At 45.6% G+C, this 15,740-nt stretch overlaps 2 protein-coding genes across 4 annotated transcripts; one reads left to right on the forward strand and one right to left on the reverse strand.

Annotated features, from left to right (window-relative positions):
• Positions 1 to 33: 33 nt before the first annotated feature.
• Positions 34 to 4,284, forward strand: C26H19orf44 (chromosome 26 C19orf44 homolog). Its single transcript, XM_048927672.1, has 8 exons — positions 34 to 130; positions 276 to 860; positions 1,117 to 1,474; positions 1,951 to 2,024; positions 2,223 to 2,691; positions 3,200 to 3,295; positions 3,416 to 3,582; positions 3,657 to 4,284. The coding sequence occupies exons 1-8, from the start codon at positions 113 to 115 to the stop codon at positions 3,744 to 3,746; spliced, it is 1,857 nt and encodes a 618-aa protein (XP_048783629.1). The 5' UTR covers positions 34 to 112; the 3' UTR covers positions 3,747 to 4,284.
• On the reverse strand, positions 3,783 to 15,347 carry LOC125684999 (calcium homeostasis endoplasmic reticulum protein). 3 transcript variants are annotated; one of them, XM_048927671.1, is made up of 18 exons: positions 15,179 to 15,347; positions 14,922 to 15,095; positions 14,382 to 14,563; positions 13,693 to 13,830; positions 13,326 to 13,477; positions 12,862 to 12,973; positions 12,410 to 12,499; positions 12,078 to 12,312; positions 11,750 to 11,928; positions 10,943 to 11,339; positions 9,023 to 9,261; positions 8,124 to 8,257; positions 7,761 to 7,847; positions 7,316 to 7,465; positions 7,069 to 7,185; positions 6,794 to 6,888; positions 6,086 to 6,271; positions 3,783 to 4,921 (listed from the first exon to the last, which is right to left on the reverse strand). In XM_048927671.1, exons 1-18 carry the CDS (start codon positions 15,201 to 15,203, stop codon positions 4,917 to 4,919), a joined length of 2,697 nt encoding a protein of 898 aa, XP_048783628.1. In that variant the 5' UTR covers positions 15,204 to 15,347; the 3' UTR covers positions 3,783 to 4,916. The 3 variants fall into 3 exon arrangements, with proteins under 3 accessions (XP_048783628.1, XP_048783626.1, XP_048783627.1); XM_048927669.1 differs by lacking the exon at positions 3,783 to 4,921 and adding an exon at positions 5,112 to 5,336; XM_048927670.1 differs by lacking the exon at positions 3,783 to 4,921 and having other exon boundaries at positions 6,078 to 6,271.
• Positions 15,348 to 15,740: the final 393 nt, after the last annotated feature.

The following is a 15,740-nucleotide window of genomic DNA, read 5'->3' on the forward strand; positions in this document are numbered from 1 at the left end:
CGGGGCTCTGTGTGCAGCCAATGAGCGGACGGGATGTTGGGGGGTCGTCGTCTCCAGGATACGGCCCGGAGCCTGGCGGATCTGCGGCCGCAAGAGCGCCGTCCGTCCTGAGATGGCTGTGCGTAGACAGGTGGGTGGAGAGCAGGTGAGGTGCCGTGCCCCAGCGCCGGTACTTCGGCCACGTGTGCGGAACGGCAGGAGGCCGCGGGCCCAGGCGGCTCTGAAGGTGCGGGCAAGCCGCAGGAGCGCCCTCACTTCGCGTCTTCTCCCGGCAGGGACGCGGCGCTGTTCCGCGCTGGGCAGCCGCCGCTGGCGGGCAATGCGGCCTTCTCCGCTCCTGCGCTGAGCTCCGAGAGGACGGCGCAGAGTTGCAGGGGCCGGGAAGAGTCCCGCCGGGCCGCGGCAGGTTCCTGAAGGCGCGGAGTGGCGAAGCGCCCGGAGCCACGAGCGCTCAGCTCAGCGCTTCTCACGCGAGATCGAATTCAGTTCTGAGGAAAGCGGCGCAGCTGCAAAGCAAAATCCTGAGTCGGAAAAAGCAGCTGGAATTGCAGAGCGCTGAGTTGGGCCGGAAGCCTCTGGGTGAAGATTCCTCATCTGCTTCCAGTCTTGAGCACCGCGCAAGAGGCAAGAAATACTTGAAGGGCTGCGCTGAAGTTGGTCAGAACGTGGCTGCCAGCGGGAGCTGCTCTGAGGAAGAGGAAAGCGCCCAAAGCCCCACAAGAAACGTTGCAGTTACACAACAGCTTGGTTTGGGCGGTGCTGAGAGGGAAAGGAGAAAAGTCACGGAGAGCTCTTTGGAGTTTTCTTGTGGAAGGGGGAACCAAAGGTGTGTTACAGCTGATTCCAGGTGGGGTAGAAAGGTAAATACAAACTTCAGTGTGTTATGTAATTTTCGTTTACACTTTGATGGCAGTATTTTCACTTATCATGTTGCTTTCTATTTACTAACACCAGAAACAATTTTTAACGTCTTTGCAGATTGCTCATGATACGCATTGGCATGGTTTCACACTATGAAATGACTGGGATTCACCCATTATGGTCTGTTCTTGTTCTTAGTGATCTACGTACAGTAATGAGGAAATGCATAAATCTCTTTTTCGTGTTCTTTGAAAGAGTAAGAATCCAGTTTCACCAGGAGCGCCTCCTCCATCCCACAAGGAAATTCCACTGACAGAGGTACCCGAAGTACTTTCTCTTCACAGCAAAAACTCAGAGAAAATCGTTTTAAGTGGAAGTAATTTGTTAAGATCTCCACTGGCCAGCAGAAACCAGTCAGCACAACGTAATCTGAGATCTCAATCACCATCTTCTTCCGTGAAAGACAACACTGTAAAAATTACTTTGCCCAGAAGAAGCAATGCTAAGCAAAGTCAATTGTCAGAGAGAAGTGATGGAAGTGAAATAAAATCATTAGATGAGTTATTTTCAAAAGCAGACGATGTGGAAGATTCAACTAGCATAAGCTCAAATGGTAAGCATTTCTAAGCATTATCTTGATAGACTTGGCTCAAATTGTACTCATTATTTACAAACCAGTGTGGGCAAATACTACCTTTGGAAACATTCAGTAGGCTATTTTTCCATAAGCTTTGGTTTTAGAAATTACATAGGTGTCTTTGTTACACATTTGTATTTTTCTTAGCTTTTGATTTAATGAATTCAATTAAGGAGCTTCTCTGGATTACAGTTGTGACGTCAAAACAAGTCCAGCATTCAGACTCATGCTGATATATAAGTGGGACAGGACACTGTTGGGTGTGAGTGAAAACAAGCATAAATGCAGGAGCTTGAGAGCCTGTTGAGCTGCAGGCAGGTCTGCCTGCAGACAGGAGGAATCTTTAGAAGTACAATTCCTTCTTAATATTACGCTTTTTCTTTATGTCCTTCATAGGAAGCATTCTGTGACTTTCCTGTGAGTTCTCAAAACAGTTTGTCCTTCAATTGCAGACTTCAGGCAGAATATCCTGAGCCTTGATGATTTGGCACCAAATACCAGCGGGATGGCAGAATTAAAGCAGCAAGTAAGTAGAAATTTCACACATCTTTCCATTCTGCCTTCATTTGATGAAGGGTGGAGGTTCTAAAATAAACACATCTGTTCTGCTGGAAAGCTTTCTGAGTTGGGCATGGCTCACTACTTGCAAAGATTAAGAATAATGGAGCCATATTTATGTTATATATTGCTGATTCTCTTAACATACAGCTCTTTTATTTTACAGGGGACAGACACTCAAATTAGTCAAGAAACAAATAGAAATCCAAAAAAGGACACATTCCTAGGGGAAAAGGATCCAACTTTTTCTAAAACAAGTGCAGAAATTGGTGCAGCTGATGCTTCTGAAAGGGATACTGAAAACGTGACTGAAGCTGAAATCCCTGAGCATTTAGGAGAAGTTTCTGCAGGTTTTTCTAGACACAGACAGGATTATCCTGATCATGATGACAGAACTGTTAATTCAGAATATTCTGAAGACTTTGAACCATCTCCACCTACAACAGACAGGGAAACTGTAACAAAAATGTCAGAGGAACGTTCTGAGAGTTACACGTATTCTGGAAAAGACCCATCTTCTTCAGCATCGTCCCCTTTACTTACCAGAGAGAGGCACAAACAGGCACACAGAGTAGCTGTAAAGGAAACTGCAGCTCAGACAGTGGATTTTCCGTTCACCTATTGCTGGCCAAGGAGTAAGTTCATGTTTACATCAAGATGCCATGCTCTTCAATCTTGAGATTTGTTCATATTTTACATGCTGACCTGATCAGTTTCCCCTGGCTGACATGCTGTGGTTAAAATGCTTCTACTGGCACATTGATAGCTGTAAGCAAGCTGTGACCTTCGTTTCTGAGGGGTAGCTTGTTTCCTACTCCTCTTTGAAGGGAAAAACTAAGAAAGATGCTTTTTGCCATAGACAGGAGAAGATGGGACCTCACTGAAAACAGTGGCTTCCTTCAAGTATGAGAACCTGTAGTTCTGCTGTGTCCAAGGTTAGAAAATACAGCTTCCACAATGGCAGTGGGTGAATGTGAAATAAGTAAAGGGAGGAGGGCACACTTACTTCAGCATTATTTTGGCTGATTGAATTCCCTGTTGGGTTTAGAGCTGTTCTAAGGAAGCCAATGCCCTAAAGCTGAAATTGAATTCTAGTATTGAGTTGTCACCCTCCAACCCCAGTAATTCTTGTTGTCTGCCCAGCAAACAGCTCTGCACTGCTTGGTCTGCCTGTTGGAAACAGCTACGTTGATCCGGTGCCTATTGCCAGTCATGTCATCAGCATGGATGCAGTGGAAGGTACTGAAAGGTTTCTCTGAATGCTGTTTGATTGTTTGATGCATGGAGTCACTGCCTGACTCGCTATTAATGCTTGCCACGACTGCGATGTTACTGAAATACACACTTTGCTCTTCACAGCCTTAACAGCATACAGTCCCTCAGTTCTTGTTTTAAATGCCATGTTAAAACAGCACTTGATGTTGACCCAGCAATTTGTGGAGAACATTCAGCACCTTCACTTGTCCCTTGTGGAGTCTTTAGAGAACGAGAAGTTCCACTATCATACGCTGGAAGAGGCTAAAGAGGTATTTATGATAGAGGTATTACATGCTATGAGGTATTTCTCTACACAAATAAACTGTGTGTTAACTTTCTGCAGTACATCAAGAGTCACAAATCCCCACCTTTAACGATTGAACAAGCATTTGAAGAAATCCAGGAAGCGGAAGAGATGCTGCCACCATCATGAATGCTGAAACGTTCCTTTACAGATCTCAAGTCAGAACAAGAAACCCTGTCAGACTGCACAGATAAAAAGTTGCAAACCATGTACCAACTGCTCTGTTTCTTGTAATGCATCTTTTGTTTTCCTGCTTGTTTGTATTTTTTCACTACTGTTCATGGTGCAGGGATTGATGAGAGCTATGAGTCAGCACGGTTAGCAAAGAAAACCAAAATAGCTCTTATCTGAAAGGATCGGGGTAAGTTCTGTGTGTTTATCACATAGATCAGCTGCTCTTTTATCATAGTAAAAGTGGAAGTCTATAGCAGAGCATCAAGGACTATGATGACAGCAGGAAAATACCGTCCTGTTAGAGCTTCATTGAAGCATCTTATCAGATTACTACAAAACCCAACATAGGCAGAGTTACAGTAAATTCAGTACAGGGAAACTTATAGCCTAATACTGAAATCCATTTACTGTGAAATACGAAGCACTATGTTGTTTTTTATTAAAAAAGGTGTTTATTGGAAGGCAAAACAATAAAATTCACAAGTTGGTAACATACAGGTGTTGTATGCTGATTCACAGACAGTTACAGTTTCACAACTACAGTAGATCTAGAACAAACTGATAGTTCACCATATTAACTGCATGGTTTTAAGAGGGTTTCTGCTATACAAACAAGTTACTCTGGGAGGTGGTTACCACCACGCAGACCTGGGGAGTGGAAGTGCAGTGTCAGGGCCCAACGCCTTCAGCTGGTGTCTCTGGGAACGGTTACAAAACTTTATTCTCGTTCACGTTAAAGGAACTTTCCAAGAACATTTCACTGTTAGAAACTTGCAGAACAGAGAAAGTTGATTCTCTTCTATTGAGCTAATTAGCTTTTATTAAAGGGTATATACAAAAATATAAAAAGCTTAAAGAATGTCTTCCGTTACAAAGCATTGAACATCCCTCAGAGCGCTTGAAAAGCTAGAACGTTTAACCCTCGTGTTCTGAACAGAGTTGTGATTGCAGCAGCTGGTGTGTAGGGGTGTTAAGTTGTATGGTAGGTTCTAACAAGCTTGCACAGTGCTCATAGGTCACCTGTACTGGAACTAGATGCTTCATTCCCCATTTAGACATTAGGATACACTGCTCAGCATCAGTCTGACTTGATCCCAAGGCAGCACCCCTCCACTTCAAATAGAATTAACCTTTTGAGAGAAATAAACATACATTATGGAACTAGAGACATAGAACCGTATCAGAAAACGTCTGTATTCCACAGGCATGAGTGAGTTACAATCCTGGACCAGGGGAACTCAACGGGGTTTAACTGGTATCAGAGTGCTGGCTAACTAGAGAATTTTGCCAAATAAAATGGAAATCCTTAAGTGTGCTAGACATGTCAGAGGAACAATTGGCCTTTTTAACCACTGCTAAATCACAATTGCTGAATTACATGTCATAGCTTTCCATTTTCCACCATATTTTAAAAGTAATTCATTTGTCACTTCCTCCAGACTCTCATCCGCATTTATACAAGTTTAATGTTTTGTAGAAGATGCAAGACATCTTTCTTCAGAGAGTCTTATTCAGGTGGTGGAGGGTCTTGCGTTTCACGCTTCACTGAAACAATAGGGAAAAGAGCACTTACACATTTCAGACAGCTTAGGTAACTGCAGAATGCTTCATGGAATGAGGGCTCTACTAAAAACAATTTGAATTCATTTTATTATGCAGATCTACTGCAGTCGTAGGCAGAAGTGACTTTTCATCTGGCATGCCAATTATTTTCCTTCTAATCACTGCTAAGTGTAGTTCTACACAGCACAGACTGCAAAAATTCGTTTGGGCAACTGTTTTCATCTCCTAAGAAGCGCCTCCATTTTTTCTGCACCCTACCTGAAACTGCACTACAGTGAATTTATTACCAGTTCTGGGGTTGACAGAACACAGCACTCAGTGCAGGAGCTGGGCAGGGCCAAACAGTGAGCGTGGGCCAGCTTCCCTCCAACACCCTTCCTGCTCTGGCAGCCATCCATCCATGGCATGGCCCCCTCTACTACTTTTGGGACCAGTCTTCTCGTTGTTTAAAGGATAACATCTGAAGACAGAGACTACTGGTATTACAGGCAGGATGTGGCTTACACAGAACATGATAATTAATGAAGGCTTCAGAAATTAGAATACAGCACAATCCCGAGAAGTAGAAGACATAGGGTCAATCACAGTGTTCACTTACCTGTTGTTTCTTCTCTTCATTACATTACAAAGAGTTAACTTGATTTTGAGTTTATATTCTACAGTAAAACTCCTTGAACAAAACAAAACCACAAACACAAGCAGTTTTTAATTGCTTAGCAACATTTACTTACATTCATCCCTAGCCTTCATGCGTGCGATAAATGAGTAACTTTTATTTCTTCTGTAGTTTTCGTAAGGGTCATCCAATGCAACTCCCACTCCTTTGTATTGATCCCATTTGTCTCGAATATCTCCTCCTTTGATTGGGTCCTGAATTCCTTGTTCCTTGGCTCCCAATCCACCGGACCCACTCCATCCTGCAGAAGGTACAAACATTGCAGCTTGTAACCATTACAGCACTAGAATTCTCAACAGACATTCTGGAAATAACTACAGGAACTGCCAGTTCAACGTGGTAGGACAGCAACAGTCTGAAACAACATAGGAACTGTCCCCTCTACTTAAAAAGCAGGGATTCTGGGAGCTGATGGGAGCTGAAAAGCATCCGCTCAATCCCTAAAAACATTTTAGGAGGACAAGCACAAGGCCAATCTGTCCTGTTGGTCCTGCTGATGCTGATCTGTGCTATAAGGAGATGAAAGATGCCAGGTAGTTAAATTCTATTTCATGCTAAACTCACATCCTTCTCTCATCCATATCCCTCTCAGAACAGCAATCACCATCATTGTTTCATGTTCTGTGTATTACATCTCTGAATATCCTTATTCTGACCTTAGAATACCAAGGTGCTGAAAGGGACAATATTCAGAAACATGCAAAGATGAACCGTGCCTCATTTTGTTTGCTGGTTTATGTCAGATTCGAGAACAGCACCTTACCCATTTTCACAAGCATCTGATGGCCTTTATTTTCTTCTCCAAGTCTTGATTCTGGGATGGGAGGTCCAGAACTGGAACCTAAGCCAGCAGAAGAACTAAGGAAATACAAAGATGAAACTAAGAACAAGCAATAGCTGTTCGGATCCAGTGCAAAGTCATTTACGTTCCATTAAACATTAACACTCGCTATAACCTCACCCCCTCTACTAAGATATTCTTTTACAAAGCTGTAAACTTTCGGAGGCAAAAAGAGAAACCAACAACCAAGAACTTACGGAGGGGTGGGGCTGCGAGACCGGGAGCGGCGCCGCCTGCCTGGGGAGTAAGACTTGGACCTCGACCGTGACCGCGATCGCGAGCGGCTGTGAGAAGAGCGGGACCTGCTCCGGCTTCTGGAAAGAGACAGCGCACCGTCAGACGCACGGGGCAGCAGAGCAACAAGCAGGGCTCCACGCTCAGCCCTGCAGGTCGTTCCCCCACCTCCACCTCTGAGCTCCTGAGATTCACCTCACCGCACTCTACCTGGACTGAGAGCGTGAATAGGAGCGGGAGCGAGAGCAGGAGCGAGAGCGGGACCTCGAGTAGGAGCCAGATGATTTTGAAGATCGTGAGTTGGAGCGGGAGGAGGAGCGACCGCGGCTTTTAGAGCGACTGCGAGACCGAGAAGGGCCGCTGCACAGACAGAAGCAGAAAAACTCCTGTGAAACTCCTTGGAGATGCTTGAGAAACGTAGATGTGCTTTTGGCCGAATTGAAATCACACACTCGCAGCATTTCAGCAAACAAGCCCAACAAAACTTGAGTGTGAAAAAAATACTTTCTACAGATTAGAGAGAATTTCCAGCAAGTTAAAACTCAGTTAATTCCAGCAACACATTGTGAACTGCTCCCCTGCACCAGTGCAAGGCAGTCCTAGCACCTTCCAAATGAACAGCACGCATCAAAAGGCAGCAGTCAAGGTCTCTCACCTATTTCTCTTCTCCTGACCTTTCCTCCGCCTTGCTCTCATTTTAGCTCTGAAGAATTCATACAGCCCGTTCTGCTCCCAGCCTTCACTGCAATAAATCAATCACACATAGAACACACGCCTGTAAAACTCAATCACCTTCAACAGAGGATTTCTGCTCAATGTGGTAGGGAACAAAGAGCCTGGGCACCGAGGTCTTGTGCATCTCAGTGTAAGATCAAACGGTTTAACACACAACAAGAGCACTGGTTCTTAGCATTAGAAGAACCAAGACATGGGTGAAGGAAGAGAGAGCCACTTCTTGGTTTGAGACAGCTCCTTAGGGCATTTTCCTTACCACATTGTTAGCTATACCTACTCTTACCTGTTTCTAGGCCTGTCATGAGATGGTGGACTATAAAATGCCTCAACCGCAGCCAGTAGTCTCTCACTGGGGGGCATTGGGGGTGGAAGACGTATATCTTTAGGATCTAAAGGTTTATACTCATGATCTTCAAGCTGCCGGAAACAAAACAAATTACATTCTTGTCATGTGTCATGGGGTGGCCAATCCAAAGAGATTAATATAGATTTAACCTTGTAGGGACCTCACAGTTCACTACTGGATAAAAATGCTCCAGTAATAAGGATTCTGCAGATGACCCAATGCTTTCTTGTGCTATCACCACCATTTTGATTCTTATGAGATAAGCCAGCAACTACAGGTACTGGGACATTAACTGGATCACCAGGTAGATAAAATGCAGGTGTTATCTATCCAGCTCTGTGATAATAGTGCCTGGATTGGAAACCTGGTAAAAACTGGTGCATGCTGAGAGTAACAGAAAGTTAAAATGGAATAGGCCTGTTTGTTCATCTCAAGCGCAGAATGCATAAATGTAATTATCCCCCAAGATGCTGACACAGATACATATCCTGTTCCTTACCACTCTTTGTTTGTGTGTACAACATTAGTGTCACAAAACATCTATGCAAGAAAGAAGTCCAAATAGCAAAACTAGTGTACAGCAGCCCCACCAGAACCACGGGTTCCCTCTGCCTATATGAAAATCAGTGGAGGTAACGTTTTCAAAACCACATCAGTCTTTCATGTATACAGGCATAACTGGCTTTCGCTGGGACAAACACCTGGAATTCTCACCATTTACACAACCCTTCCCATCTGCTGGATGGAGAGATGCGAAACCGTGAATGTCCACATTAAACTGCCCACAGTGCTGACTAGGGATTTCAATCGAGTCTGGGCCCATCCCAAGCACTTACTTTTACAAGCGGGGCCATCAGTCCAGCAGGAAGATCGAAGTAGGGAACATTTGGCACCAGGCTGGGATCGTCGTGGTTCATGTGAGGGGGGCCTTGTCGCCGCATGTGAGGAGGCTGCCCGTTAAATCCATGTGGGGGAGGCCCAAAATCAGGGTGCTGCGGCCCCCCCCAGGGAGGATGCTCGCTGATTCCAGGATGAGGCAACCTGTGCCCAGGGTGGTGATGAGGAGGTCCGATTTCTGCACAGAGTGGGAGGGTTAAAACATTTTACTTAGCTGTAGAGAAACGAAGGCAATCAGAAGTGCACTGCAGTTAGTGCATTGATCCTAAAAACAACCTTGGCACCCTGGAGTCCTGCCGATCAAGAAAAGCAACAGGACAGAAGAACTAGAGGCTGGCTACAGGCCCGTGGCCATGAAAGTCATGCAGCACATCTCCCACTCTGGCTATAGCAAATACCCTCAAGACACCTGGTTATTAACTGTAAGCCATCCTTTACCGTAGAACATACAGCAGTCAAAAAGTCCAAGAAAGATGCTTAAGAACAAAAGGTTTCAGATGCAGCAATGCAGATACTGATGGCATCTATCTCTGGAGCCTAACTATACAACCGTGGCTTAGCAGCAATCTAAACAGACCTGTGAATGTGTACATATGTTGATTTAGCATAGACTGTAAAGAAAGAAATACAGCAGGAATCAACTCACATGCGTAGGCAACAAGAAAATACTTTGTTTAAAGAGGTGTTTCAAGAAGAGTAGAGATAATATCCTGTTAAAATAGAGAAATGAGAGACATCCATCCATCCAATCACTGACAGACAAACCACTGTCATGAACGCCACCATATTCTGCCAAACTCATTGCATGGAGGAAAATGGGAGACTGAAAAATCAACACCTGCAGAGGGAGCAGGAATTTTTCCAGGAAAAGTCTCTACAACCATCATTACTGCAACTCTCTTCAGCCTGTGCTATTTGACTCGTCTTTACCAGACTTAGAACACAATGTGTAGTCACTGCTTCAGCCCTTCCCTAATTTTAGCCATCTGTTTCAGTAGATCCCCTCCTCCAACAACTTTGCATAACAGAACAAATGTTCTGGTCTCCAATACAATCCAAAAGCGTTTTTTATTGAAATAAAAGCTTCAATCGTCCTTCCTCAGACAAGAAAAGCTGTTCTCACAACTCACTTCCACAACTCTTAAAAAAGACACAACAAAAGAACGCTCAAGATCCCAAATATATCATTCTCTGGGTTTCAGCCTTCTTTGGGCTTGCAGAACTCAGAACCTCTTAAGCTTAGAATAGCAACTCCTACAGCGCCATTTCAAGCTACAAAAAGCAAAAAACAAAACCAATTACGTTGCCATTTCTAACACAACCCGCTGCACAGATCCACAGGGATCCTTAGACTCTAATTTGACAATGATTATATCCCAGAATAATCATAACTTCTCAATATGAAATAGAAACTAAATCAAAGAAGACTTCCAGACTTCATTCCTCTGACTTTCTGCAGCAGTGCAGGAGCCAGCTGAGGAGCCCTCACCTACAGCCTGATGTGCAGGAAATTGAATTCGCAGGAAAATGCTGATTTTCACTTCTGTGCTACTTTAAAAATGAAATAAATGGTTGCAAAAGAAATGCTCAAACAGCTGCTGTCTTGAGCCTGGACAATGGTTTCCGGTTATCTGTATCCATTAGGGAGGAAAGAAAGGATGACTCAAAAAAGTAAGGAAGCATCCAACTCCGTAGCTATTTCCTGAGCCACTTCGTAGCAGCTTCCCAAACCCACAAACTCAGTGTTCCTCAGGAAAACCTGAGCAATTCACTGAGTAAGCTGTCACCCAGAAGCACTCAAGTTTGTAAAGGCAATCAGTATTGCAGCGTAAGAAAACCTGGCCTGCTACACACTTTACCTTGAGGAAAATCCCCCTGGGGGTAATCAAAACGATGAGGATAAGGAGGCCTTTCAAAGGGATGGCGAGGTGGAAAATCATCCTGCATGAAGCGAGGTGGAAAGCGGTTGAAATTATGCGGATGCGGGGGCTGGTTGAATTGGGGATGTTGCTGATGTGGAGGAAATGGGCCTCTGAAGTGAGGTGGCCGCTGCATTCGAAATGGAGGTTCCCTCTGACCCCCACCCCATGGAGGCTGTTCATGCTGGTTGTTCCACGGTGCTTCAAACTGGTTGTTCCAAGAAGGATCAGGCTGGTTGTTCCAAGGCGTCTCTCGCTGGTTGTTCCAGCCTTGATCTCTTTGTTCATTCCACATTCCTTCATGGTTGTTATTCCATGGAGGACAGTGAGGTGGTCCCTAGTGGGAAAAGTAAGGAAGGAGCCTGGTCATTAGGCTACAAAAGAATAAATGCAGCAAAGGTAATCTACCTTTTAAATAAGTGTCACCTGTAGGCAATACACACAGGTGAAACAAGTTCTGAACCACCACAGCTTCAGAGAAAAGACCAAACTGATCAGCACACACAGTGCTGCATTCAGGGGAGTACTTCTTGTTCTGCTCGTTCATAGGGAAAGCATTGTAGAAAAACCATGACACATAGGCTACACCTTGCCTTTAACTGCCCCAAACGAGAAAGTTTTTTTTGTAGTCCAATCTGGATTCATGACATTCCAAGATTTTCACCACACTTCCTATACCAAGGCAGTCTTCTGTCTTTCTGAATTTCCCCCTCCCTTTACCTATTGTTTCAGAACAGTGTTTGATACCTGTTGTTGACCCCACGGTGCAACAGGATGAGGCTGGTCAAACCATGGGGGTTTATTTGGAGGAATCTGATCATGAGACCCAGGGCCACGTGGTCCACCAGAGGCAGGATCCTGCACCCCAGACCCTGTTGTGTCATACTCTGAAGAACCAGCTAGAGGCAGCTGCGATTTACCATCATCTGGAACAAATTGGAAACAGTTGGAGGCACCCAAAGCTACGTGCAGTTATGAAAACACAAAAGACTCCATCTGAACTTTGCTGGATACATGAACACAGTGCAGACATCTACCCACCGAGTTCTGCACAGGTCTCAGAACAGCTCAGTACCTGCTTGTGTAACTGGAGCAGATGGTGGAGCTGAGGCTGGCGCTGTTGTGGGCGCTTGAGGAGGGGGAGTTGATTTCACCTCATTCTCCAGTGGTGGCATTTGTATTTGTTGCTGCTGCTGCTGCGTTAAGCTGTTTACAAACTCCTCGTGTTGAGTTTTCAGGTTCTGTATCTGCTGTTGGAAGGCAACCTGCACAGGCTGCACTACAGTCGCGTATTCAGTGATCAAATTTGCCTGATGAGAAATTATGAACAAAGTTTGTGCTGGACCAAAAAAAGGTTGTTTTCAAAATGTGTACATAAATAAGAAAAGCGTTACATTTGTTTCTAACCTGGTACTGGCCAAGTCCAAGAGCTGGGCTCTGCAGCTGCTGAATAATTGACTCATCAAAGTACCCATTTTTCTCCCACAGTTGAAGAAGCTGCACAAATTCAAGAGTGAGAGGTGTTCAGAATGATTAACAATTAAAAAAAAAAAAAAAAAAAGAGTGCCTCATTTTTTTCTTTATGTTTCCAGTTTTGTAAAATTTATGATTTTCAAGTTGTTTTTGGAGCCACTGAAGACTCGGACACACTCATCCTTACAGCAGCTTCTACATAAATCGCAAGGACTTTCAGGTTCTTGTTCAAATTAAGGTTTAAACTCAAAGCACATCCTGTGATAGGCTTTGTGAAAACAACCAGACTAGAAAACTCTCAGCAGTCTTCTTTCATCCTTTGAGAATTTGCTTAGCATTAACCTAGCAAAGCAAAGCATGAAGTTAAACCAACACCAGGCACTTACTCTGGCGATTTTCTGTTGCTTATCTTCCTCCACGGCTAAAAAGCTGGTACAATAGATAGGAACAACCACCTTCTGTAAAGCAGCCAGAAGATCTCTTGCTTGCTTCCGTTGGCTTCAAAAAAAGAAAGGGAAGATAAGAGTTATTGCCTTCCACCACAGCAGGAAAACCCCATAATTCAATTCCTCCCCACTCTACCAAAAATAGTGGATACACAGAAATAAAGAAGTCCCGCCTCGTCATTTTTACAGTACAGCCTTATATGAGATAAAAACATACAAAGTAGGTAAAAGCTGAATGCCACTATTGAAACAGCAGCTCTTTGCATCAGCTATGGGCTAAAAATAAAAAAAAAAAAAAAAAATTAAAAATAAAAGGTGAAGAGTCATACTGAGAACACAATAAGCAGAGAGATTTCACCACATTAATCTAAACCTGGAGCTGAAAAACACAATCTAATCCTTACCAGTGATGCAATACATCATTGATTAAGTAGATGAGATGCAGCCGAAGCTCAAAGTGAGCTCCTTCAGCTGTTATGCGATTTCGCAGGTGCCCAGCCATCAGCTCACAGTGTGCAGGAGATTTTGCATTACTGAACATCCAGTTCTTGCCAGCCTTAGATAAGAAGATTTTAAATATTTTAAGTCAGTCTAACGCGTTCACACCGTAAGGATTTCCTACAACTCTGAAATAACTGCCAGAGAGGAAATGTTCCAGTAATTTTCTTGCCTACCAACAGTAATTAAGCTGCTGCTTTCTATACAGTCAGAAAATTCCAACTGTACTTAACCCATAACATCACCAAGTAACTCCAGACTCAGATCACTTACTGAGATCGCATCTTTGGTGCACGTGTCAATTATTGGCTGCAACAAGTTGTCAAATTCATTCATATCTAACTGAGTTTCCTCCAAAACTTTCTGCATTTGTTGCTCTATTGCAAGGGCTACTGCTGAAGTGACTTGCTCCTGAAAAAAAAAAAAATTAATAGAATTACATTGCATCCAATGCTCTTTTAGAGAACTGAATTGCTGTATGCCAGTCCTCATAGCCTCTTAACCAAAAGCAGCTGTCCCAAACAGCAAGACCTTTTACAAGCAAGTGGACTACACGTAAATGATTCAATGGCTACAAAATCATTAGTTCAAATACACAGTGCCATCCCACCCCCAATCAGAATCTGCCTTCAAGTACTACAGGATGGAATTTCTTGCAGTTCCCAGCATCCTGCAGCATTAAGTGAAGATTAAAGCAGTCACAATTTATTCCACTCAGCAAATCAGCAGGCCTTTCCATACAGTAAATAAATTAATCAAGGATCAATCTTACTAAGGCATCAGGTAATCTGCTCTAAGCAGATGAAAGCAACCACAACAGAACAAAAGTAAGTAAAATAATGTCCCATGCTCACCAATGCGCCGCCTCACCACCAACGATCAGAAGCAAGCCTTCCTCTCTCCTTTCACTACAGTTTCTTACAGCCCAAGATAAGCCAGCCAAGTGCTTAATTTACACCAACCTGTCTCATAGCAAGGAGCTGCTGCTCCTGCTGCTGCAGGTTCCACTGACTCTGCTGGATGAGTTCCTCCACAGAAGGAGTGCCCTGCGGAGCAGGGATAGGGGCAGCAGGTGGGAGGGATGGCTGTGGCAGCGGCTGGATCTGTGGAGGAGCCTCAATGTCTTGACTTTGCTTGCACAACACTATGAGACAAAGTGAGCTCTTAAAGTATCTGTATACGAAATCCACTCTGGTTCCAAAACAGACCTTCCCTCTTTACGCAACGATTTAATACCAAATGACCACATGACCATGGCACTGGAGAGCAGCCCCGATGGAAGAGATCTGGGGGTCGTAGCTGACCGCAAGTTGGACACCGCCAGGAGCCGCTGGCCAGACCAGGGCGTCCTGCAGGAGCCGAGCTGCAGCTCACAGCCAGCACAGCCCACCAACCCGCAACCCGCTACCCACGCCCGGGGGCGGCAGAGCGGCGAACCAGAGGGAGGGGGGGGCGGGGAAGGCCGCAACGGCCGCGCGGGAAGGGAGCAGAGCCCCACTCACGCTGCTGCTGCTCCAGGGCCAGCTTGTACTTGTAGTAGCCGTAGAAGTCGCCCCCGAAGAGGAAGGAGAATTTGGGGTTCTCCTTCTGCTTCTCCATCGTCATCTTCTCGAACTCGGGCCCGTTCCGCGCCACGAACTGCGCCAGTTTGTCGATGACATTCCGCAGCTCCTGGTCTGTGAGGAGGCAGCTCCGTCAGATCGCGTCGGCCCCGCCGCCCCTCCGCCCGCTCCCGCCCGCCCCCCTTGGCCGCGCTCACCGTCGGGCGGCAACGGCATCTCCATGGCCGCGGGACAACGGGGCGCCGCCGCTAGGCCGCAGCGGCCGGAAGTGCCGCGAGACGCCCGGAGACACGCGCAGCCGCGCTTTACGGCCGCATCTCCATGGAGACGGCCGCGGCGCGGCACCAGTACGGCCGCTCGACCCCTCCCCCTTCTGATCCCGCACGCAGTGGGCGGGAACGTGACGGGGCCCGGCCGGAGGCGGGAAGCCGTGAGAGGCGGGGCCTCCCGAGCGGGCGGGGCGGCCGAGGAGCCGCTCGCCTGAGCACTGAACCAATAGAACCGGACAGTTAATTGCACTATAAAGGGGCATTTAAGTAATACTTTTTAAGTACGATACTTGAGCACTGATACTTTCCAAGTGACTTCATTTCTTTATGCAGTTAAAATCAGATTGGTTCTACACCTGATACTCCTCAGAGCGGCGGTAGTAAGAACTCGAGCATCCTACGCGATGACGGACGGATCGGCTTTGTCGCCCGGCAGGAGGTGCGAGGCGCGGCGGGAGCCCTCCGCCACAGCGTTGCTGGAAGTGCTCGA

Source organism: Lagopus muta, chromosome 26, assembly GCF_023343835.1.
Source record: "Lagopus muta isolate bLagMut1 chromosome 26, bLagMut1 primary, whole genome shotgun sequence".
NCBI classification, from domain to species: Eukaryota; Metazoa; Chordata; class Aves; order Galliformes; family Phasianidae; genus Lagopus; species Lagopus muta.